We start from the raw sequence: 25,487 nt of genomic DNA, 5'->3' as shown, positions 1-25,487 counted from the left end.
TGAAAAAACATCTAGACAAACGATGCAGACCAGCCATAGTTTGATTAATTATTAAAACAAGTGACTATATAGTCTATTAGCAGATTTATTGAATGATGGATATATAAATTGAAAGTACAGCAAATGCAGCTGGATATATATAAAATACATGAACCAATCACCAAGTAGATGGATGTTGCTTGCTTTTAATATCAATCCGACACCAACAATATTGATCAGGTTATATATACATGTAAACTATAAAGCAATTTAGTTAACAGGATATAGTTTAACAGAATGTCATCTCTGAGTGTGGCCACATCAAAATGATGAGGCTTATTTGAGTCACTCTTTTTTTTCTTCTACAGTAATCTGAGATACAGTAACAGCACTTATGCTATCGTTGTCCCCTGAGTTCTCATCCAGATTCGTTTTTTCTTTTGATGCATCATCTGCCTCTGGTTTTGAGGTGGTAACCTGGCCATCCGAAGTTGAAGGGGGTGTTTTAGGCGAAATCTTCAAAAGTGAGACATATGGCCGAGCAGTAGAAGTTTCATGAACTTGGATGTCTTTCAGTTCATTCAGTTCTTTACTACTCTTATTAGAACCCTCAGACTTCTCACTAATTTCACCCTCTTCTTCTTCCTCCTCCTCGTCATCATCGTCATTGTTTTCACTCGCGTTTGCCATCTCGTATTTCTCATCATCATCATAGCGGTAGTCAGCAGGCCGAGTCCAGACCTCTGACACATGGCACTAAAGATACATAGTCCAGAACTGTGACACATGACACTAAAGATACATAGTCCAGAACTGTGACACATGACACTAAATATACATAGTCCAGAACTGTGACACATGACACTAAAGATACATAGTTCAGACCTCTGACACATGGCACTAAAGATACATAGTCCAGACCTCTAACACATGGCACTAAAGATACATAGTCCAGAACTGTGACACATGACACTAAAGATACATAGTTCAGACCTCTAACACATGGCACTAAAGATACATAGTCCAGAACTGTGACACATGACACTAAAGATACATAGTCCAGACCTCTGACACGTGGCACTAAAGATACATACCCTAGAGGATGAAAATATTCGTTGGTTATAAAAATTCGCAATTTCGCGAACAGTCAACTCTGCGAATTATTAAATTCCGTGAATAATTAGTTCTATTTTTAATCACAAGGGAGAATAACTACTGCATCAAATTAAAAACTAGCCGCTAGGCTAGTTTTTAACACAAATACTAAATGTTGTTGAGTTCCAAAACATTTTTAAAATCATTGCCTGGGCTTTGAGCTAACACCATTGCCAATGCATCACATTTCTTTACAAAATTATTCAAGGTTGTCACAAGAAATGCAGAATGGCGTCATCGCAAAAATAGCCGCTGGGCAGAAGTACTAAACGTAGCCGAGTTCCAAAACTTCTGTAAAATGATCGCCGGGCTTCGAGTTTTACTGCCATTGCATCAAACTTTACAAAATTATTCAAGGGTTTCACAAGTTATTCGGCATGGCTTCGTCATCGCAAAAAAGCTCTCCTAGTCTTTTCACATTGAAATCAACTCCATCAATCTCTAATACCGAAGTTGAGGACGATCATGATTCTGATCTGGACATTATGGTATGTATTTGATTTGCAGTGCAGATACGTTTTTTCATAATTAACTGCATTAGTTAATTCTTTTGTTTAAAAACTGATCGCTTTCATTAAATACTTCAGCTATTGTTTTTGTACTTCCTTTACACATGTTAATATTTTTCTTTTGTGTTTACTGCAGATTGAGAATGAAACAACCTACTCCGATTACGAAAACTAGAGACAAGTAGCAATAATCATCAAGGCAGGAGTATTGGCAGAGAAGCAACCAGTCAACCTAGACCCTTTCATCGACAACAACTCCTCGATATCGCTGCAGCAAACATGATTAAATTATATATTTCATTTCATGTATAGATATATTATAATTTATTACAAACTTGAGTGTACAAATAAAATATTTCAAATACAAATAGAATTTTACAAACGATGAATGGAATAAATATAAACAGTTTAGTCCATATGGCAGTTGTCTAGCAATAAAATTAAACTGGTACTCTTGATAAGTGAATACTAGCGTGTAATGGTGCTCTCTGACTAGTTATTTTAGTAATAGCAGCTCTATATCGCTGTCACTGTCTTGTGTAGATGTTAAAGGCGATTCTCTCGCTACTACATGGCCGGTAAGGAAGTTATCATCAAAACTCTCCTCGTGGCTTACTATTGCAAAGTTCTGCCGTTTGGCCAAAAATTTGTGCTCGTAAAGGCGTTTTGGTTCCTTTTTTAAAACAGATATATTCTTCTCGTTAGCAGCTGCAGTCACCTTTACCTCAATTTCAAGACCTCCCTGAATGATTGGTGATCTTCTAAAAATGACATCTATCACCCTTGCAGTCATTATGCCTCCGTGTATGATGAAAAATTTCTCTCTCACACTAAAACAAATAACGAAGCGGTAGGGATGGAAAAATAAATATTGCGTTTTACCGAAAAGCTAAAGTAAAATTCAACTAATTTAGTAAATGGTTTTGAAAAAAACTCATTACTTACCACAAATTGTTGGTTCATCAAAGGCCTCCAAATCTATGAATATTCGTGAAAACCTCTGAATGCAGCAAAAAATTTATAGCTTAACACGATCGAACCGTAGTTGTACGCTAAATAAAAACTGAAACCGCAATGTGCGCATGTGTAGGGTTAACTCTATTGCTAGACGCATAGAGTTAACTCTTCATAGAGAGTGACAGTTTTCAGCCGCAAATAAATTAATCCGCGAATATGCATGAAATGGCAATTTCCACGAAATTTCACTCCGCCAATAAATTCATCCTGTAGGGTAGTCCAGAATGCAGACACAAAACACTAAATATACATAATAAAGAACTATTACGGTAGATTATAATTGTCAGCTGTTACATTTCTAATCAAATAAAAACTGTCAACAAACTCGGCATAACAGAACAGTTCAGAATTAACAGGACAACTTTTAGGATGACAAGTGTTCAATTTGGGAGAATTTCACTCAGTCATGACTAAAATAAGTATGACAGAAAGTTCAGGTGATTAACCAAAACGTTCTCCTTTACAATCAGCCCTGCTGACTAGACCCTGGCTCACTGTGGCTACTGAATAATGACCATATAAGGTAAAATGCTTTCAAGACAGAAAGACATCCACCTAACAGAAATACTCAAACTTTCAGCACATCTTCAAACAGGGTTTATTCTGTTTTTTACAAAACGAGTTCATTGAAGGAATACGTAACTATTACTTTATAATGAGCATTATACTTTTAATAAGAATCAGCACAAACACAAACATTTAAAAGTAAAATGCACCTAATTTTGTATCATGCTTCATTAGAGTTATTTCATTTCCTGCTGCAGAATTTCACACTCAGCGCCACGCATGTATTTCACGAGTTCCTTTTCATAGGTCTTTTCAAAAGCATCACTGCTAGTAATTTAAAACCGCACTAAACGACCTTTAAAACATGGTACTCTAGTCAACAACAGGCAAGGGATAAGATATTTAGTAAAATAATATGACTTTTCATACATGAAACGATGAAGTCACATTTTTAGACTGAAACGGGCGAAGTATATGTATGTTTAAGCTCTACCTGTAGTAGAATGAGTGCATTTGATGGAGTCAGTATCATTATGCTGCCATAATATACCTAATGTTACTGTTGCCTGAGGATGTACTATAAGACCAGCCTGCCATACAGAGGGCATAACAAAACAAGATTTCGCACCGTTTGAATGTGTCTCTTGAGATTGGCACTCAACTTGTCTTCATAGTCACAGCTCGGGCATTGGAAAATGTAGTTGTGATGGTCTCTATCAACATGCTTTGTCCTCTGCTTCCTGTCCTTGAACACCTTGTTGCATTTGCGACACCTGGAGCATTATGGGAGATACATGTCACTAAACAAACATGTAGACAAACTAGCGATTCATAAAGATCAACTTAAACAAAGTTTTAGTTGATTTTATTAAAAAGTATTCTATTAATCGGTATTCTTCTATTTTCTATTTTTCATTTCAATTGTTTTTGATATTTGAGGTGATCAGACTGTCAGGATGATTCAAAATTAAAATAAACAAAACTTGATCACGGTTAAAATACTCCGATCAAGCGAGATTACGTTGAGTGTGATTATGATGTCTATAGTTGCAAAGAGACTGACAGAATAGAGACACATAATGCTGCAACTTGAATGCAATAACTGATATCAACGATAGCAACTAGTAACATCATTCGGCACATATCTTTCTTCTGAGCCTTCCAACCGCAATTAGGTTTTGTTGACTTTGATCATGAAACATCCTGGCAGTCAGATCCCCTCAAATATCAAAAGCAATCGCAAATGATAGGAAAATACCGATACTTTCTGATAAAATATACCAAAAATGTTGGGTAAGTTCATCTTGAAGGTAGGCCTTAAAAACAAATTCTACCTGTCTTATGACGTACAGTTACATAGCTGCAGTATGTGACACTATTCCGAGCAGAAGATTATCAACAATCTTTTCTGCTTTCACCAAGTCCTTCCCCATCACTTTAGGGTAATTGCTGTCAACCTGGCTGCTGCCATTGCGGGTCACTGCTGCCAGTCATATATTGACCTAACACTGGCATAATAATTAGAGCACTGGAGCAATGATGCATGCCCTTCCTAACACCGCGTGTGATTCGAATCATTGACACACCAATCATTAGCCAGCATACTAACCACTGAATCAAACTGCTTCTAATTCATCAACGATTTATTGACAAAAACACCTTACAACTTATTAGAGGCAGCTAATAGACAGCGATGATAGAAGAGTGCACTTACGGATAGTCCCTTTCGCTCTTGCCATGCACAGAAGCCAAGTGATCGCTCAGCCCCGAACGAACAAAGAAAGACATATGGCAGTAATCGCACTCAAAGGCCCGAATACCAGTGTGTTTCACTTTATGATTCTTCAACCCACCAGGGGTCTGCAATAGTCAAGACATGAACACATGAATTTTTTTCCATTTCATGCGCTGCCGGTGAGATAACATGCAAATCAAGTGCTGCACTTACCGCGAACTGCTTGTCGCAGAGGTCACAGTCATACCTCTTGCCATTCTCATTGTGAATTCTTTCTGTGTGGTGAGCTAAGTACTTCAGACTGCAAGCAAACTTAACCACTAGAAAACTGCCTTTCATTCATAAGTCATCAGTTGCAAACCTAGACCAGTTTCTCACTAGCTTTAACTATCGTAATAAATTGAATGATTCTATTAATCTCAGCGGATGAAAGGCAATACCAACAATTGTGTCACAAGCAAATATGTTTGTTTCAAAGCCCAGAAAGCCTTGTGCCGCATTGTTAACTTGTAATGATCCCCGCATAAGCTATCACAGATCATGTATGTTTCTGAAGTATTGTGTGTTAAAAAGATTAAGGCTCAATACGAGTTGAAGAAAGCTTGTGACTAAATTTACACTGAATGCCAGAAACGAACAATGAAGATAAGAGGAATAACTAATGCCATATGAGCAACACATGCATTTTTAAATGCAATGCTGACAATTAAAAAGAAATTACCTGCTAGCAACTGCTTAGATTAATGTAATAACACCGCAAACATACATTTATCTGATGCGAACGAAATCCGATGGCAATGAAAAGCAACCTTAGAAGAACTGCCTAGGAAGCCTACAAGGAAAAGAGGATATAACCAAACTGGAAGGAAATGTAGTGAAACGGAGAAGATATACCTTAGAAAGCGTTTACCACATTCATCACACTCAAACTTTTCAGCTTCTGAGCCTGTAGCCTTGGCGACCTTCAACAGGTGCATGGATGAGGTGAGGTGACGCTGCTTTCCTAACAGAGTTCGCATCTCTACACGACACACATCGCATGTCCATGAGAATGGATCTCCTGCAATACATTCAACATTATGCTAGACTGTCAATACTCATATTGGACAGACTTAACAAACAAAAAAGACTAAGATGAGATAACAGTCTTTTTCTCACATATGCTAACAGAAGGATGACAAACAATGAACAATAATTTTTTTAGGTTGGAACTCCGCCCAACATTAGCGCAACTGTAAGAACACAGTCATAAGATTAAATCTTTTTAGTCTAATATAGCAGCCTCGGTACTGCAGACTCCACCGTACACGTGTAGCCTCGGTACTGTAGACTCCACCGTACACGTGTAGCCTCGGTACTGTAGACTCCACCGTACACATGTAGCCTCGGTACTGTAGACTCGACAATACACGCGTAGCCTCGGTACTGTAGACTCGATCGTACACGCGTAGCCTCGGTACTGTAGACTCGACCGTACAGGCGTGGCCTCGGTACTGTAGACTCGACCGTACACGCGTAGCCTCGGTACTGCAGACTTGACCGTACACGCGTAGCCTTGATACTGTAGACTCCACCATACATGTGTAGCCTCCACCGTACACGTGTAGCCTCGGTACTGTAGACTCCACCATACACGTGTAATAATGTGACGGAAGCCTGCTGGTCTCAAATCAGGCCAGCCGGTTTAAGGGAAAGTTGAGCAGGAGGAAGGACAACCGGTTGGGTAAAGGCCAGCCGGCATCCCGGCCTCCCTATTAAAGAAAGGGCTGTGCTGCCTTCGCTCAACATGCAGATACAGAAGAGAGAGCCAGAGTAAAAGATGCAGGCACCTAAATTGTATTCTCTTTATTGTATACTCTTTATTATAACGTGTTGATATATGATTGTTAAAATATACAATTATAGCAAAAGCAAAGTGGCTGGTTCTTCTGCTGTGCAGAGGTGAAGGGTTGCGCAGGATCCTTTAAAAAACCAAGGTAAGATTAAAACCAAAGCTACTATATTCAACCAAAAAAGTTATTCCTAAACCTGTGTTTGAACACTTGCGCTAATTAGAGGCACATTAAGCAGCAATGTCAACCTTGCTTGTCAGACGTATTGGTGGACCAGAGGCATGTGTTAACGTTATACCATGGACAATTTCAAAACTTTGAAGCCTAATCTTGTATACGCAAGTTCTCTGAAATTAACGACTTTTAATTGACTGTGAAAGTACTTAGAATAGAACAATTCATTTTTAACTAAACATGATTTTGAAGCTCTCAGCTTGTAAAACTTAATAAAGAAAACATACATCAAATATTGTAAATAGTTTTTTGGCATATTCTTTCAAAGATGTGAAGGTTTTAGGGGTAACAGAAGAAACATAACGGTTGATGTTCACCGAGCCTGATAAAATGTGTATAATTTTATGAATAGAAAAACAATTAGTTTTAATGTAAAACTTTTGTTGCTGAGGAGAAGCTTTCTAGTTTTGTCTATTTTTATCCTTCATTACTAAGAATTACAATAAGCGTGTCATTAGGAACTAATGTTCTACCAGCAGCTGATTTTTATTTCTCAGTCGGCTAGAAATCAGCTCGGTATTTTGGCGATATCTTGAGAACTAATTGTCCAATCGGCAAGAAACTTTGGAATTATATTGACAATGTATCCCAACAGTATCGATAAAAATTTCGTAATTGCGGAAATTTCAGAAATACAGAAAAGCGAAGCTGAGTTAATTCGGGCGTAGCACCTGGTGGAAAGAATTTCCCAGAACGATCTCGTGCCCAGGCTTTCAAGTGTTAATGCTCTTAACAACCAATCGAATCAGAAGTAATTGCTAGCCCAAAGCCGATAATAGATATAGAGAATAAACAGTAGTTACACCGAGTGCGACAGCAATATAGCGATTACCTGAGTCTGGAGTTGTGCTCATTCGCTGTTTCTTGGGTAAAGGCTCATTAGACCGCTGCCGATAGTCTATTGGTTGAGTCCATACCAAATCTATGTGAGCCTACAAAACAGACAAAATTAAGAATATACGATATTAGCCCACTCAGGCCCCCTGACTATACAGCTATTCTCTATCTTCTTATGGCTCTACACTTGGTGAGTCTTTGTTATGAGAAATGGTTTACAATTTAAAACTTTAGACATTGAAGAGTAATAAAACCCATTCTATACAACTTTGATGCTGCAACTACAACACATACCTCGGTTGACAGCACAACTTTGTTTCTAATAATAATATAAAATTCCAGTAAATGACAATCCAGTAATCCAGTAATTCTCACAAAAACGTTTTTCCAAGGATGAAGCTGGTTCAATATTATATTATGCAAGGCGTTTGCTCATAAGGAATTAACAGTTTTTGCCTTAAAAGATTTCAACATTACGGCGTTAGCAGGTTCTCGTTTCAGTATATTTCTCTGTCTTTCAAGATTTTAAAATGTAGGTAGGGTCAGTTGGATAACATGAAAATGTGTAAGAATTATACTTAGTAATGTGCAGACAAATGTGTAGATTTGTGAGCTGAACAGGGAGTAGTAAGTACTCCATAATGTAAGTGTGGACCGAACAGAGAGTAGTAAGTACTCCATAATGTAAGTGTGAGCTGAATAGGGAGTAGTAAGTTCTCACCGACTGAATATGGGTCTTCAGTTGAGAAGCATTTCTGACTACAAAATCGCATACTGGGCACTGATAGACATAGTTGTGGTGGACCATATTCATGTGGCGAGTCCGCCGCTTTCGGTCCTGAAACTCCTCCCCGCAGACTGTACACCTGTGTATAGCATGTTTGCATGAAGCACACCTGTGTATCACACACCAGTATATAGTACGCTTGTGTATAGTACACCTCTGTATAGAAAAGCCGCATATATGGCACCTGTGAACAACGACCCTTAGAATTGCAGCAAAAATATCTATGCATTTATTTGGATCACTTTTCATGATAGAGTCCTTGTTTGCACAAGCTCTGTGAATAAAAGTTTTTTGTTTATTCATTTTTATTTAATAGTGATGTAAATTGTTTAAAAGTTGCATTCTTGTTTAGAAATAAATACCCGAGTTGGTACAGAATATTTTATTGTCACTACGTAACTTTAGAGCATTCTCTTCACTGGTGGTGGCCTTAGATTGGACACGTATAGCAATTAATGTGAGTCTCATTGCTGAAGCATTAATGCAGAGTACAGTCTTCTTGACATGCAAGTCCCCGAATAACCAGCTGGTTGATGTCAACAATAAAAAGAGAATCTTTTACCATTAAAAGATAAAATTAGAATCTCTACGAAGAATAGCTTGAGACCATTTTTTAATTATTGAATGGGATTTGACCCTCCTTTATCTAGATAGAATCGCCAATAAGAACTTTTTATCCTTTGGTCATCCAGATGACGATTGGCATAAGAATATTTATCATGAACTTTAATACTCCTTTGATACTCACCGCAGCTTTCATTAATCTCCTTTTGGATATCAGTATTGTATATACGATGTGCCATGCTAATATGATCTACTTACAGATATAGTAATTACAACTTTAAAAAGTAGTTCAAGTATTAAAATTATGGCTGATACTTCAAAAAATCTTTTTTATTTCTCAGAAATGTCCATATCATGGATAAGTCTGGAACATAAAAACTGCCAAGTAGAAGGAATTACTGTGTTGGAAAATGCTAAGCAAGGTTTTTATCATCTAACCTACAACTTGACAGCAATCAAGTCAGCAAGACCAAACTTGCAGTTTGGTCACCGATCCCAATCATACGTGGCTCTGAGACTTGAACACTGTCGCGCAGCTGATTGCCAGTCCACACCGCATGCTGTAACCTCTAGGATTAATTCATTGGACACTCAGTGAGCAACATCCCAAGTTGATAACAGCTCGGCAGACTTACGGGTAGGTAAGGTCCGGACGATGCAGGGAGTTGACATGATCACAAAGGGTCGAAGAGCTAAAGAAGGTTTTTCCGCACTCATGGCAGCGAAACTGCCGGTCTCCAAGGTGAGAAGCAATATGATTTCGATAGCCACCACGCGTCTGAAATTAGAATAGTACAAACTTTTAGAGTGCTAGCAGTTCAACTTGATAAGATTTTCCTCTACAGAACAAGATTGCCTCTCGAAAAAGAGAAGAGACATATACGTGTATAGCAATTCCTCTTGCTACCTTTATGAAAGGCTCAAACAATATGAATCAATCGACAGCTCACAACTACATCTATATATATAAATTTCAAACTGTGTGTACTTCAGTTTGTCTTGCTATAGCTATTAAAATATTGGAATGATGAATCCGTATATCAGAAGATTTGATCTCAAAACCTCCCATTCGCCAGGCAAATACCTTACCAATTAAGCTACGCGCGATTAGCTTGGGCTTTGGATCATTGGGTAATATATGTTGCTATGCGGGTGAAAATATGCTACCACTGCGTTACGGCGCAACGCAATTTTACGCTTGCTCTCACGGCTCTTACTAGTAAGCTTACTCAAATTAGCCATTGGCAACGTGCCAGGCTAATGGCAGAAAACTACATTACTTCTTACTGTTTATAGGCTGATTTTTGATACCCACGCCACGCCGGGCATTCTGCTAGTCATTCATATTGCAGTGGTATCTTCAGACATGAGTGTTCCGAAATACAAGAAAGTTGAGATAGTTGAGATATGAGCATACAAGACAGTTCTTTATGTGCTTGCTAGGTGGCCAAGTATGGGAGAGACCGCTTATGATAACAGCGTCGCTTGGCCTTTCTCGTCGAATCAGTTGAAAAAGTTTTAAAAAGACCAGCTAAAGGTGAAGGCGAGTCTAAGAGTGAGGCAAAAGGAGCTAAGCCAAAAGACTATAAGAAAAAAAACGAAAACTAAATTAGAATGAAGTTTAATGTAAGAATTAAACTTATTTTCAAGTGTAGGCATGGTAAGCTAAATTCAATACTGTACATAATGTCACATTTTAATGCAGATCATAACCACTAGGTAGGTATTTGTTACATTGTGAGCGTAGATAGTGAATTAAAACATGTTTTTTTATTGTAATATCTTGTTTTAGGTGTTTTTTCAGAGGATGGGAAGGGATTAATTTGTATTTAGTTAATTTATATAGAAAAAATTGATTTGAGAGAGTGCATTGTCATATATAAGCTTGGTCTCGGAATGCATTAGACTCATATCTCAAGATATTACTGTACTAAACAAACTAGTAAGAGTAAGTATTCTACTAACCATCAACTTTTTACCGCATCTTTTGCAGGTGAATGTGTTCCTCGCTACGTACCACTCCATATGAACACGCGAATGCTTTTTTAACCTTTCTTGGCTGTAAGAAAAAAGACACATTTCTAAAATATGTGTTGGGTGTCAATGATTAGCTAACTTTACATCTTATAATGCCCATGAGCAGCTGTTTGTACCTGACAAAGCTTTTACCACACGTGCTGCACGCAAAGCCAGGGCAGTCTTCTCCCGATTGCTGGGCGGCAGCCTTGACATGGCGTGCCATAGAAGTGTGTCTCGCCCATGCAGCCTTGCCTCCGAGTACATCCTCATTGCAGATATCACAGTGTCTCTTCGAGTGGTTAACATGTGCGTCCCCTAAAATGGCACAAGATTGCTTTCTCAAATATTTCTACTAAATGTTTTCATATACACAATTCCTACTTTTGTTTGTGTGTGTAAACAAGAAATATTCACTTGATACGATGCCTGTTTATAAGGATGCTATTGGAAACCCAAGAGCCTAGCCCGCAACTGATTGTAATACTACGACCAATTGCAGTAAGCATATTGAAACTATAGAATGTTACAGGTTGATATCAATTACAGATTACAAGCTGCCAAACAAGCGAAGGACAGCTCATAAGCTGCTATAAAAGGAGAAAAATAAATAAGGTATTGATGGTTGCTGTGAAAACTAACCCTTATCAAAGGCATTCATCCTGGTGTTGGTAATAGCCATATCAGCATTGGGGTTAAGAGGCACAGCATCTGGTTCTTTCCTGTAACAAACATTCTAGGTCACAAAGAGGATGCCGTCCTGCTTTGAATCAGGGCGGTAAGAGACAGAGATGGGCACTTGAGTTTACATCTCTAGCAAGAGACAACTCTGAAGGATATACATATAACACCAATCAAATGTGCTGCGCTTTTTACCTCCACTAGGGAGAGCTTAGCCTGGTATTATCGGTTCAAACCCATATGCAGTGAGCGTTTCTGTTATGTCAAGTAGTAGTTTTAATCAAAATCTATTCGAAATCAATTTGGCGTCGAATCTGTTCGAATTTGATCGTGTCTATGATTCACAGTGAAAGAAACTCTGAATCCATTCGAATCATGGACCCAGTAATTGGCTAGGCTTACTAATTCCATGCATTTCAGTGAAAGTACAAGACAGAGAGGAATAATTATGTTCACCAAAAGGTAAAAAGAGAAAAACCAAACTCCTGCACAAGATGAAACCGGTGGTTGGTGTCATAAAAGGTGAAACACCGAAGACAGCAATACTGTAGTCAGCGGCTGTAGAGTATTAGATGGTGTGTAAATAGCTACCCATTAGCTGCCTGAAGACACTTGAGACAATAGACTCTTGCAAGATCCGAGGGCGTCACCTCATGAGGGTCCATTTCGGAAACACACGAGTCACAATACTACGAGAGAGAAAAAATAACTTAAAATCTTAAGAAAGAATTAAAGGTGAATTGACAGAATGAGGGTAACATCTTACAAGAATCCGTAAAAAGAACCTCAAAAAACAATAGCAATATCATAAAATACATAAATCGTTATTTTATTATAAAGAATAAAATAAAGAACTTATTTTATTACAAAGCCTGCATAAATAACAGCGTAACATGGTGTCTATTTTAAATATGGCTTATCATCATATACAATACAATATCATCATATACAATAGACAAGCTACCGAAGTTAAGTTGTGTACGATGTTTAATGACTACTGTAAGGATGCGTAGTGTTGGCAAGTCTAGCACAAATACAACAGAAACCTAAAAAATGACCCTAAAATTCAATGTTAACACTTGCTGAAGAAAAATGGTTGAAATGAATTTATGATGGTCTGCAATATTGATTCGGGTGTACACCCTCTCATTGTGGCACACTGCGAATAGCACAAGATGAATACATACAATCACAGTCTCATGTTCATCGTAGACATGCTCAGCACATGAAGAGGCTGAAGAAAACCTCTGGTCGCATATCTTACACTTGACCATCACCATAACTGACTTGAAGTGAGTTCCAAGATGCCTCTAAAATGAAAATACAAAGATACGGTGAACTAATTACTATCTCAGACATTTGCTAAAAACATCTTTACGAAGAATACACGCCCAAACTGCACGCAACTACCTACTCCATAATAGACTCAATGCTCAATCAGGTGTAGAAGCAACTGCGGTGATGTAGACGCCCGTTGGTGCGAAGTGATTTTTAATACACCATAATGAGAAAAGAAACCCATTTCTCAAATCAAATTTTTTTTAGAAATTATTTAGTTTTAATTTACCAGCTTCTTAAATCTATTTACATCATAAATAATAAAGAAAGGTATATAGCACACATGCACACATGGTGACTTGTTCGGCTTAACAAATCACACTATGATGGCTTTGTGAAAAACATTGTTTTATTTGTTATTCCAATGCAGAGCCGATCAATCAGTAACTGTGGTTGAGCATCACCCGATTATAGCTGAGAGACATATATGACTGTATATGCTCTATATATACGCTCTACTGTATATGCTCTGTGGGAAGACGTCTCCAGATAAACTCACATTTGCAATTTAAGTTGCCTTATTGCGATTTTCTTGTACAGTCATACCTCGACTACGAGCTCAAGTCACTAATTCCAATATTAAATATCCAAGTACGTACGAATTAATCCGCTACTATACTATAAAAAAAAACATCCAAACAAGACATTGCAGTGGAAAATGTGTTTTTAATTGTAATTCAGTACATGCACTAAAAAGTAACAAATAACTATTTGGTTGTTATAATCTGCAATAAAATGTAACATCACACGTACACTACTTTATGGAGTCTTTACTTTCGAGACAGACGTTGTGGATAACGGCCGTCTGAGAGAGGCTTGAGAGCAACGCATTCGGTACACTAAACATTTGTGACCTTACGTAATAGAAACGTTGAATTTAACTTTAATGAATTTAGCTTACTGAACAAACACTTGAAACTCAGTTTCGATCTTTCACTAAACTTACTTTAAGTTTGTCGTCTTATTTTGTAGTATCTGCTTCTGGTTAGCCGTATTTTGTCTCGCATTCCCTGTAACTTTTAGCCAACCTTTCATGAACTTTTTCAAACTGATTAGAGGAGAAAGACTGCGTGATGCCGTTCTTGAAAGTGGCTTCTCGCATACTTGACCATATAGTGGCCATCGACAGCCATCTCAAAGATATCTCAAAGAGATATCATATCTCAAAGATTACTCGTATCTTAAGGAAGAAACTTGCTCGAAAGTCAGCTCATATCTCGAGTTTCTTGCATTTTGCGGCTCTCGTATGTAGAGGTATGATTGTATACTGTTTGTATGCCCATGATCGTGTTGGCGGCCCAAATAAGATTTTCTTATGATTATGGATCCTAACATTGCAGTATTACAATTATTGATATTAACAATTGACCGCGAGACAAATTAGACATTAAAACTATTAGTTTAATACGCTTGTCAATATTCACAGAATCCCAAATTACTTTAAATAGTTCAATGATGAAAATGAATTAACCACCCTGAGGCCTGCTGCCCAAAAACCAACTCTGAAAAATTACTTTGGTACGGAGAAAGGCCATGCCGGTGGTAAGCTATGAGTGGTGAAGAAGATGCAATTGTAACCTACCCTTAGTTTGTGAGGCCTGTTGAAAGTCCTTAAGCAGACATGACACTGGTGCTTCTCTTTGCAAAGATGAAAGTTGAAGAGCTCGACATTTGCGCATTCACGTTTGCAGAACCGACAGCAACAGGGCTCTTCTGTAATTATAAAACTGACATGTTTTTCAAACCTGAAAGAGTTGCAATAAAACCTACCTGCTCTAAACACGTTCCACTGATAAAAGTGTAAATTCTTTATGCGCAAATAAACAGCACACGAAACTTCGCAAGAAACATGTTAAGGTTTTTAAGAAACCTTCTGCCACCTGCCAAACTTCAAAGCTTGTTAAAAAAGCATTTTTGGGTGTTGCCATACCGTTTCTATGCTGGAAGCGCAAGTGAGCCTTGTAGTTGTGAAGGTTTTTAATGATAAGACGACAATAGACACAGATCCACTGAGCATTCTCTGGCCATTTACGGTCACCCTCACGAGCCACCGTCCGCGGTGTGGGGTTGGAAAACTCTACATCCTCGGGTAGGTACAACTTTGGTTCCGTAGACTTGAGAATCTTCGCTCCTTTGTCTTTCTTTATGATCTTCTTTCGCACACTTTTGGGAGTTTCCATGTAGCTACCTTCAGTATTCCCCTCAAATACATAGCTAGTCTTGTTCTGCTCATTTGCTATGACAGTGAGGGCACGCTCAAGCATATCGATAGGCTGCCAGTCTGTATCCTTGAAATCCAATAGATATGTAAATAAACAAATACATGTCAAAAAATTTATTGTACTTACAGTAATTCATCACTTTTCAGTTAATTGGAAAATCTGTGCAATAAACTAATAAACTCGTAATTGATAAAGTCACTTTTTAATTGTAAACATTTTCCTCTTTTTCTTAAGTTCATTAAACTATTTTGACGGTCAGGGTGATTAAGAGGCATGATGAAGGATGTCACAAGCACTTTGCATTTTTACACTTGACAAAACGTAGCAGGAAAACAGCGAACCATGACGACTGCTATCGTAATTATGCTTGAGGGATCTCCCTGGGCCAGAGTATGAGAGATTTATGTTTTTATTTTCTTTATATTTATGTATTTTTCGTTAATTTTAAATAAATACTTTGTACCCGGCAAAGTACTGAAGCCACGAAAAGTGACGCGAGTGTTAACGAAAGACTACTGTAGTCATGAAGAAAGATTTTTGTGTGGTTGGAGTACCGTAAACTCCAATTGAAGCCACATTTACCAATTTATAGAGCCATACACACTTTTATGTTATATTAAATTCTGCCATGCTCAGGATAAAACAGAATAAAAACAAGAATCCACTGTTTGTCATAAGTTCGCACGATACATACGATTAAGTAACATTTGAAAAAGTTCAATGGCAATATTAGTGATGTAATCATACTTCTCCAACAACCTCTTCTTGAACGAGCTGCTGCTCCCCTTCCGAGGCATATTCATTCTCCTCGGCCACTTGATCATTGTCATCAGACTCATAACTAGGAGGTGCCCGTTTAACCGCTGCAATCCTTGAAACTGGGGGTCGGCTGAAATGGAATTGTATAAAAGGTTTGAATAAAAACGCACGCATCAATTGTGTTGTTTTGTGCTATCAGTTCATCAGTTATATTGTCGTGTTAAGTCAAATATATCATGAGAAACCTGTTCTGTTTGAAGTTTTAAATTTGATAGATTTTAGCAGAAGTCTACATAAGAACATAACCCAGATTCTACTCCATAACAGTTACCAGTATTTCATTCCGACATCACTCAATATATGGAGAACAACGGCCAATGACTATAGTCACTATACAGTAGACGCTCCTACAACGTATACCTCCTAGAACGTAAATAAACTTACGTGAAGTTTGTGCTTCGTACTACATTAAAAATTCCACAATTATAACCTAAAAGGTAAAGCCAAACAAGTTCTCAAATTCCATTTGAATGGTAATCTATTTTGTCACCCTTGCACGAGAGAAAAAGCGACGTGCGTAGGCCTATAGCGTTATATCTATTATACAACTTCCAAGACATTCTAGTTCGACATGATAGTTCGTCAGAGGCGTCGACAAAACAGAAAATAGGTAGCTGTGCAATTGTTCATAAACACTTTAAGGCAATCGATTGGTGCAGGTGTTACAGCGTCGATCTAGCAATCTGAATGTCATGAGTTGCAGTATTGTTGAAATTTATCTGTTATTCTAACCTTGACTTCCTAAATACAGATAGACGGCGAACTAGTAGTATCGTTTTTTTATAGTAAAAATTCTTTGTTGTTTTGCTTTATTGTAGACGCACAAAATATTTGTTATTAGATTTACTTTGCAGAATAAACTTTGCTGTTTAGAAAAATAAGCAAATCGTTGTAAATGAATGTTGAAGATGTTCCCGCCACATCAAATCATTGTAAAATTACCGCAATCATGGTCAATAAATATCCAGTGAGATCGATCAGGAAAAGAAAAAAAGTTGTTGATGCAAGCCAATAATTCTGCAGTTACGTTACATCTTACACATTAAAACAGTTAAGTCAGGGTTTTCCTTTCTGCATGACCAAATGGGTGAGTTTAAAAAGATCTTGAAACTGATTAGGCAATTTACACGTATTTCAATGTACATGTACTTATAACATATAATCCCTATAAAGGATAAACATTCCTGGAACAGATTAATTACACTGTAGGACTGCTTACTGTATAAGAATTTCTAAAAGATGGGCATTAAATTTCTAGCACAATTTGCGTGCTTATTATGAGAATATTGTTTTTAAGCATAAAGAATTCTATAGAGGGTATCATCTACAGCGGCTAGGGCCTTCATGTGACTTTTCGAGATTAATATTAAATCTACTCTCAAATAATGACAATTGCTAAGAGATAAAAAATGTAACAAAATAGACATATTTATATAACAGTCCACAAATTATCAATTACCAGAAATATAATTGCTTAGCGCTAAAACAATGTGAATTACCTGGGAGTAGAAATAGCATTAGCAGACGTCTCTAGAGATTTACTTGTAATGCCTTTTGAACTTTTTGGAACTCCTTGACTACTTGACAACTTGATGATATTCAGATCATCAATAGTATGAATTAGTTTGTTGATCGTGATAAGTGGTTCATCGAACACAGCCGTGCTCGGAACATCACAATTATGAAGGTATTCTTTTATATTCTTCAGTAAGGCAAGAGCCTGATATCTGTCAGGCGGGCTGACTTTGTCTACGACTAGCTTCACGATACTCGCCTAAAAATATTGAATGTGTTTGGTTACTTCACATCGTCAGTACAATTAGCTTTCTCATGACGTGCAAAAATCAGCATTGAATTATTTGCAATTCGACATTGAGAATATTGCTTTAATTTGAGCATGCACAATTTAATGCGGGGGGGGGGGGGGAGACTGGACAGGCAGTCACAAAGGTGAAACGAGTGTTGTATTAGTGATGGCAGTCTAAGAAAGTTAAAGAGTGCACACAGCTTCCTAATAAAGTTACTACGTTTTTAATTTTTATTATGTAATGAGAAATCTGTGTCACAAGGTAATGCTATAGCCAATCACACTAAATTCTAACAAATCATATTATATAATTAAAATTGGGAACAAATAAAAATGCTTTGGAGTTTTTCAGCTTGGGGTTTTGTATTTGAACAAAATATAATTTGTAAGGTTATTTCTGGGATAAGGATTTACATGTATAAACTTTTCGAACTAGTTTAAACTAGCTTAGAAACTAAGCAGATATTTAATTACTAATGCTAGAAATCAGCAAAAGGTTAAAACTATTAAACAATGAATATTAGTTTAGAAATCAGTTTGTGATAAGCCAAGAGAGCAATATTACTAGCGAATAATAATGACATCCAAACATGTTATTTTACTTTACAAAAGCCTAAACAAATCTGCTGTTAAACAGATCAAACAAAGCAAGCCTCGCATGTTTAAAATGGTCTTACTCTTGAATTGAAAACTAGACATTAGATCATGAGATCATATACATTTTTATGAAAAAAATCATTTACCTATCAATAAGTGCTTCTTTTCGACCTGTTATTCTCACCATTTTTGGGTAACATCTTTTGCTTTATCAATAGGCAATTATCATCATGGTTAATTAATCACTGATTAATTTTGGAAATGAGCAGTTTACACACCATATACCCTTATATATATAAACGTAAACACTCAGAAGGATTTGTCTGAATTCGCATCAATAACCTGTGCAGAAGCCAACGAAAGTAAAATTCACGACCCCAGTCGATAGATAAAGGATATGGCAGTGCAACCTATTTGAGGGCTGACAATAGATTTAATAGACTACAGATGAGAGAAGACTAAAGCCGTGGTCACACGGGCACCGAACCGAACTAAATGACGCAAAACGACGTCGTTTTCAGCTCTAAAAAGTTCGGCTGAGGACATTTCTGGCCGAAGCGAACTATTTCGGTACTGCTCGAAATTTCGTGCCGAACCTTTGCTCTTATTGGCTGGTTAAAATTCTAGAATTCTAGCGAGCACGCGTCACATTTCTTCTTACGTGCGTGTGAGTAAAGTTAAAAAAGAAATGGGACGATACTTTTATTTCGTTAAATAAACAACATGAAGCAATTTACGACAAGGTTCACCCGGACTTGTGATTGGGTTGCATAAATGTAAGATGTTGCACTTAAGTTTTGCATAAATGTAGGGGAATGGTTGTGATTTTCTTTCGTGTAGAATATAAGTAATGTGTCATATTCATCCTGATGAACTATCGTTGACTGATTTATTTATGTAAAACCACAGTACTATGATAAAGACTGTTTTTGTTTGTTATGTACTCAGCATAGAAAAACATTCATATGTTAATAAAAAAAATATAATTATGTTGATGGGAAGGGTTAGCAAAATATTTGTATCGAGTGATTTATTTTGAGCAGCCGAACGATCTTCTGATAAATCTGCTGTGTAATTATAATTTATAATTGTTCCTCAAAGTTTTTTTGTTTACAATAAAAATATTTAACTCAAATACATAACAACTATTAATGAAACCGTGTCCTGTCTCTATACGTATGGTATCTAGGAAGCGAAGTTACTTCGGTGGCCGTGTGACATGTGCCACGAACCGAACCAGCCTCCGAACCGAACCGATCCTACGTCGGTTTGGCGCTCGTGTGACCACGCCTTTAGCCTGTCTTGACAAACTGTTGTTTTTGCGAAGTTGTCTCCCCGTCGAGCGGGCGAGCAACACAACAGCTTGTCACAAGACGTACTGCACCTGATGCATCAGCTGCACTAAAAGGGAGTTGTTCTCTTTCGTCTATGCGGCTTGGCTGCGATGTTATGGCGGTCGCTCTATTGGTAATCATGACGGATTTCGCGCAAAAATTTATGTAGAAAAAAATATGATTATAACATTTAACCAAAGACCAGTCTCTGTTGTAAACTTTAGTAGAACTCAAGAATAAAATAAATTAAAAATAAAATCCATAAGAACAAATTAAACTGATACAAAAATAGAAATAAAACTGACTGAGCGCACAAATAACGACATGATTAGTCGTTGTTGTTCCCTAAGTTCTCAAGTTCTACTAAAGTTTACCGCAGAGACTGGTCACTGGTTAAACGTTGTGTTCTTAATTTTTTCTACTTAAATTTTTGCGCGAAATTCGTTATGATTACCAATGGAGCGACCGACAACATCGCAACCAAGCCGCATAGACGGAAGAGAACAACTCCCTTTCAGTGCAGCTAACGCATCAGGTGCAGTACGTCTTGTGACAAGCTGTTGTGTTGCTCGCCTGCTCGACGGGAGACAACTCCGCAAAAACAACAGTTTGTCAAGACAGGCTAGAGAAGACTATGATCGTACCAGTAAAAATTTTTAATTGAGCATCTCAAAATTACAAAAATTTTTAGTTGAGATAAAAATCAATCATTTTTATCTTGCCATGCATAACTTTGAATCTCAAGTATGTTATGATTGTTGATGCTTTCCATGTTATGAATGTTGATATAAAAAAATGACTAAGGTGGCAGCTGAAAAAGCCGTAAGCACCTACAGCTTGCCATTGTTTCTTCTGAATCCGTAGTGACTAATACAAAAGCACCACTTCTAGAAGACCTTAGGGGACAAAGATTTCATGAGGCTGCTCAACTTGTTAATTTATGTAGCTCTTTAGGATGTGGCCTGGCCCCTTTCTCTCTGCCGTTTTTAGGGTTATCACATGTTAATAGCACCGAAGCGTTCTTCTAGCCATAGCAGTCGGAAAAAATCTTCTCCACAGTGTCCCAAAAGTTTACTGCGTAAACTACCATTAATATTTCAGAATGTCACTTACCGAAAACTAAAGAAAACAAAACTACAAAATGGGATTGGCAAAGATGAAGTCTGTAAATCTTTAAAAAAAATAGCTATTCTACTGTGTAATCATGCAGATGCTATCTTAGTTTCAATATTGAAAAAAATTCTGGTAAAAAAAATTATTGTATTCCCTTAGCTTTACTATAGAGCCCAATTTCCCTTAGCTTTACTATAGAGCCCAATTACTTCTACAACCAAACAATAAAATACATTTCATTTTACAAAATATCTCAATTATTATGATACGCAAATGCTATGTAATGCGTTGATCATTTTTCTGGCAGGCCGAATGTTTTATCTAGATAAACTGATATTACCTGAGCTGCATCCAAATCGATGATGATTTGAATATTTAAATGAAATTTCTTTTGCAATGATTCGAGTTTGTTTTCATAGGATTTAATTTACATAAATGTAAATGATTTAAGATTTGATAAAGAAAAAAATATTACACTTTGAGATTTGGATTTGATAAAAAATCCCATTATTAAGCAATATTTGCCAAGCAATCTTTTGGAGCCTAGCCCTTGTGAAATTACCATAAAAAACAGTTGGGGTAATATCAGGCTGGTTTTGAATCGCCCATCATGTTAAATACTGTTGTGAGGGAAGAGGATAGTCGGGGCCAGGGCCGGAGAAAGCTGTTAGGGCCAGCCAGCCGTGTCGAAGTCAGGAGGACTCATCCCCACCGAGCCGAGAGAGAATTGGACCGATCCAACCAAAGCCAAAGGAGACCAGGTAATTACAGCGGTAAGGATATAAAAGGAGCATGATGACCAGAGAGCGGCAGAGCATGCGAGAGCATAATTTCATGCAGTGTTTGTTGAGCGTGCATTCATTGTAATAATTTATATATTTGAGGAAAATATATAAAGATTTATATACTACAAGTGGTTTGATTATTTGCGGAGCAGTAAAGGTCGCGGCGAATCCTTTACACCGCGCTCTGTCAAAGATATTGTTAGATGACATAGAGAAAGGCCAATAGCAAAATGACGGACAGTAATAGTAGGAAAGTGACGTCTCTGAATTAACCTGTCTTATGTACCGTACTTACTACTTGCTAATTTAAACTTGTACGGTTTTTATTATTTTTGATTAACTTTGCAGTTACACGATTCAACAATCACAATACATGTAATGGTTGATGTAATCTAAAAATATATGTAATCTATATCTATTTCTCAAAATTGGTCTGTGTATGTCCAGCTAAAGCTATTAAAATATTTTAATTTAAAATTCCGCAGTATGATGGATTTGAGCTCATGGAGATTGCGACCGCATGTTTACAATTCACGGGCTCTACCACTGAGCTATACAAGGCGTATTGATCAAAGGCACTATCATATACCGTATAGCGTATATGATAGTGTTTTTGAGCCGTGTACTGAAAAACAATTTCATGGTTTGCTGCTGGTCTCCATGAATGAAATCTTGGAATTAAAATATCCAGTGTTATATCTTCTGTTATTTCAGCAGATCTTTGTACTCCTCTTTGATACAATGTTGACCATATCATAGAAACTCAGTGGAAAATTAAATTTGTCAAAGACAATTGTTTGATTACTGAAGAAAGGTAGATAATTTAACATTACATTGCTAGTAAATTTACTGATAACCGATTCTTAAGATATCCTAAATCTCCATGAAGAGCTGTGTTTCTGTGCTAAATGACGTATTATTTGAGCAATGCGCCACGTGTTACGATGCCCCTGTTATAAAATATTTTTCGTCTAGCTCTAGGAAACACAATGCTTTTTTCGCCATTTTTTTGTTGGGGCGAATTTTTTCAGTCACATGGTATCAACAATAATTTCTCTCAAAATTAAAATTTGACGATTTATGTACTGGTTATATACGTTATTAAGAGATATACGTTGCTTGCCACGGCGAGTTCAGGGGTATCCGTTATGGTAAAGAGGGATTTGAAAACGGATAAATGATATACATTTTAGTGAAAAGCTTGAAGTTTACTAAAATACATACTAAAACTTCCTTCAAGTATGGCTTTAGTAAACTAAATTCATTTAATTTAGATTCAGCGTTTATGTTACACGTCGGTCTTGAAGGTAGGAACTCTCCACGTAGTACATTGTAATGCCACATTATCTTGCAGATCATAACCACAAAATACACTAAAGTCATTGTAGGTACCTATAGTTACTAAGGATAATATATTATTTTGTTAATGATTATGAAAGTTTTTTACTGCTTATGATTTTTACTAGGAGGTGATCACATTAGTTAATTACTATGGGTTTTTATACCACTCCATGTAGGTCTATAGCTTACGATATTTTTGCATGCCAACACTGGAACTAACAAAAATCATATGATTATATACCAAATAACTTTTCATTGTATTCGCAGCAAAACAGACTATATTTAGCCATTACTTGCTAATGATTTCACTTTTACATTTAAACACCTTTACATTTTTATTTTTCCTCCTAATTTATTTCAACGAAACACTTTTAAGTTATGAAATTTAAAACTTACGATTGTTTGAAAACCTTTAAAATTGTTCTATTTTTCTCTTAATTCATTTGAACTGCACAAAAATTCTCTTCTTGAGATATCAAGTTTAAAAGTTAGAATGGTAAACGCTCTATATGTTAAATAAAAATAAATTTTCTGTCCAAAGGCTTTTTTATTACCCGGGCAATGCCAGAGAGTACAGCTACATGTAGTTTTCATATAAAATTGCCCTGTATATTATTATTACAATGATTATTAGCATTACTATATCTTGAACGGTAGAACCATACTATATATATGATTTCTCACACTGGCAAAATAAAATATAACAAATGCCATGTATGCTTGCACTCACAGTATTGTCTTTTTCCTCAACACCTGCTCAAAATTTTTTTTATTAGAAGCGGATTCATAATGCGTCCAATTCAAAATTCCCTATCAGCATCTAATGTTTCAAAACCTGTTTCTGCCATGTAATGGCAACAGGCAAAAAAATAAAAGTGATATTTTTTGATGCCAATAATTCTATCTGTTTTTACTATTTTAAGTTCCGCTTGTTTTAGGGCCAAACGACATTTTTACTTTATGAAACATACCTAACACAATCATAGATATAATGCAATAAAAGAACGACTTAATTAGTTATCTATTTTCCACTATTCTTACTATTACATCATCCAGCACATTATATTGCGGTAATGTTAAATCAGCTGATGAAAAAAGAGGAAAACTGCAATAACCAATCTTATTTTGTTGAACATCAGTGTTGCATCTTAAATGTTTCTGTACCTATTAACTTGCCAAATATTTCTAAATAACTACTGAATGATTTAGGATTTGAATTGTGTAAACTATGCGACAAATTCACATCGCTAGATGTCAGTTGACATGTGCGAGAGATTCAAATTTAATCAAATCAGTTTATAACTGATTTGATTTTATAGCAAAATGTGATTTGGAAACAGCTCTGAATATTGCAATAATTGTATACCACTATTAGCATTACTAAGTAGGTGTTCTTGAACATTGGCATAGCGTTCAGTAGATTGGTTTTACTATAATAAAATAACAACAATACTACCTGCATGGTAGTATTGCTTACATGCTTAAGTATACAAGCAACAATAAGTACATTAAGTATATATTGGTAGTAATACTACCAATTACATTAAATATATTGGAACTGATTTGCAGACAAGTTGTAAATTTACCCTGCTCAGTGAGTTCATTCACTTGGGATAGCATACGAGTGTCAGAATTCAATTCATTTGATACCTACTTATTTGACAGTTGTGTTTGCAAAAACATACCCAACCTGACAGTTGAATGTAACACGAAAATAACCTACAGGAAGCAGCACTCAGTTAATTAAACAAGGATAATAATTGTCTAGTTGGTCATTCTATCAAATCGGTGAAATCACGAGGGTTCCAAGAGTTAAATGATACCCCTATAAATTATTCTATAACCAGAATCATCTCTTACTCAATAGGAGCTAGTGCTTCAACCGAAGTTTTTGCTAAATGCCGATAAATAAAAAATGACGTCAATTGTGCAACAGATTTGCACCCAATAAAATCATCTCAACATGCGCTAGTCATAGCATCATAGCTTATGAGCACCTAGCTCACCTTTTATAATTTTTGAAACTTAAAGACAGCATAACCTTTTGTCTACCCATATACCCAATCGTTAACACAGGTGTATTTCAATAAAGTAATCTAGGAAGGTTTATTTACAATAAGGCGCACATCTGTGAATGCATTAACAATACAGCATAATTTGGCGACTTTACAACTCACCAAGTCGTATACTACTCGGTTGTACAACATTTCTAGGCTCGAATGAGCTGAAAAACGGCCAAACAATTTCTCGCGCTGATCTCAGAGGCGCCCTCTGTAAC

General features: G+C 36.7%; 1 protein-coding gene across 1 annotated transcript; it reads right to left on the bottom strand.

Annotated features, from left to right (window-relative positions):
- Positions 1-67: 67 nt before the first annotated feature.
- On the bottom strand, positions 68-25,487 carry LOC137400404 (zinc finger protein 699-like). Its single transcript, XM_068086736.1, has 18 exons — positions 25,387-25,487; positions 17,732-18,006; positions 16,161-16,302; positions 15,122-15,479; positions 14,774-14,904; positions 13,041-13,163; positions 12,445-12,542; positions 11,815-11,894; positions 11,310-11,490; positions 11,122-11,215; positions 9,792-9,934; positions 8,527-8,671; positions 7,801-7,900; positions 5,797-5,962; positions 5,116-5,203; positions 4,882-5,027; positions 3,796-3,940; positions 68-735 (listed from the first exon to the last, which is right to left on the bottom strand). The coding sequence occupies exons 1-18, from the start codon at positions 25,414-25,416 to the stop codon at positions 325-327; spliced, it is 2,856 nt and encodes a 951-aa protein (XP_067942837.1). The 5' UTR covers positions 25,417-25,487; the 3' UTR covers positions 68-324.

The sequence above is a fragment of the Watersipora subatra genome, chromosome 1 (assembly GCF_963576615.1).
Source record: "Watersipora subatra chromosome 1, tzWatSuba1.1, whole genome shotgun sequence".
Lineage (NCBI taxonomy): Eukaryota > Metazoa > Bryozoa > Gymnolaemata > Cheilostomatida > Watersiporidae > Watersipora > Watersipora subatra.
This window is presented reverse-complemented; position numbering and strand designations above follow the sequence as displayed.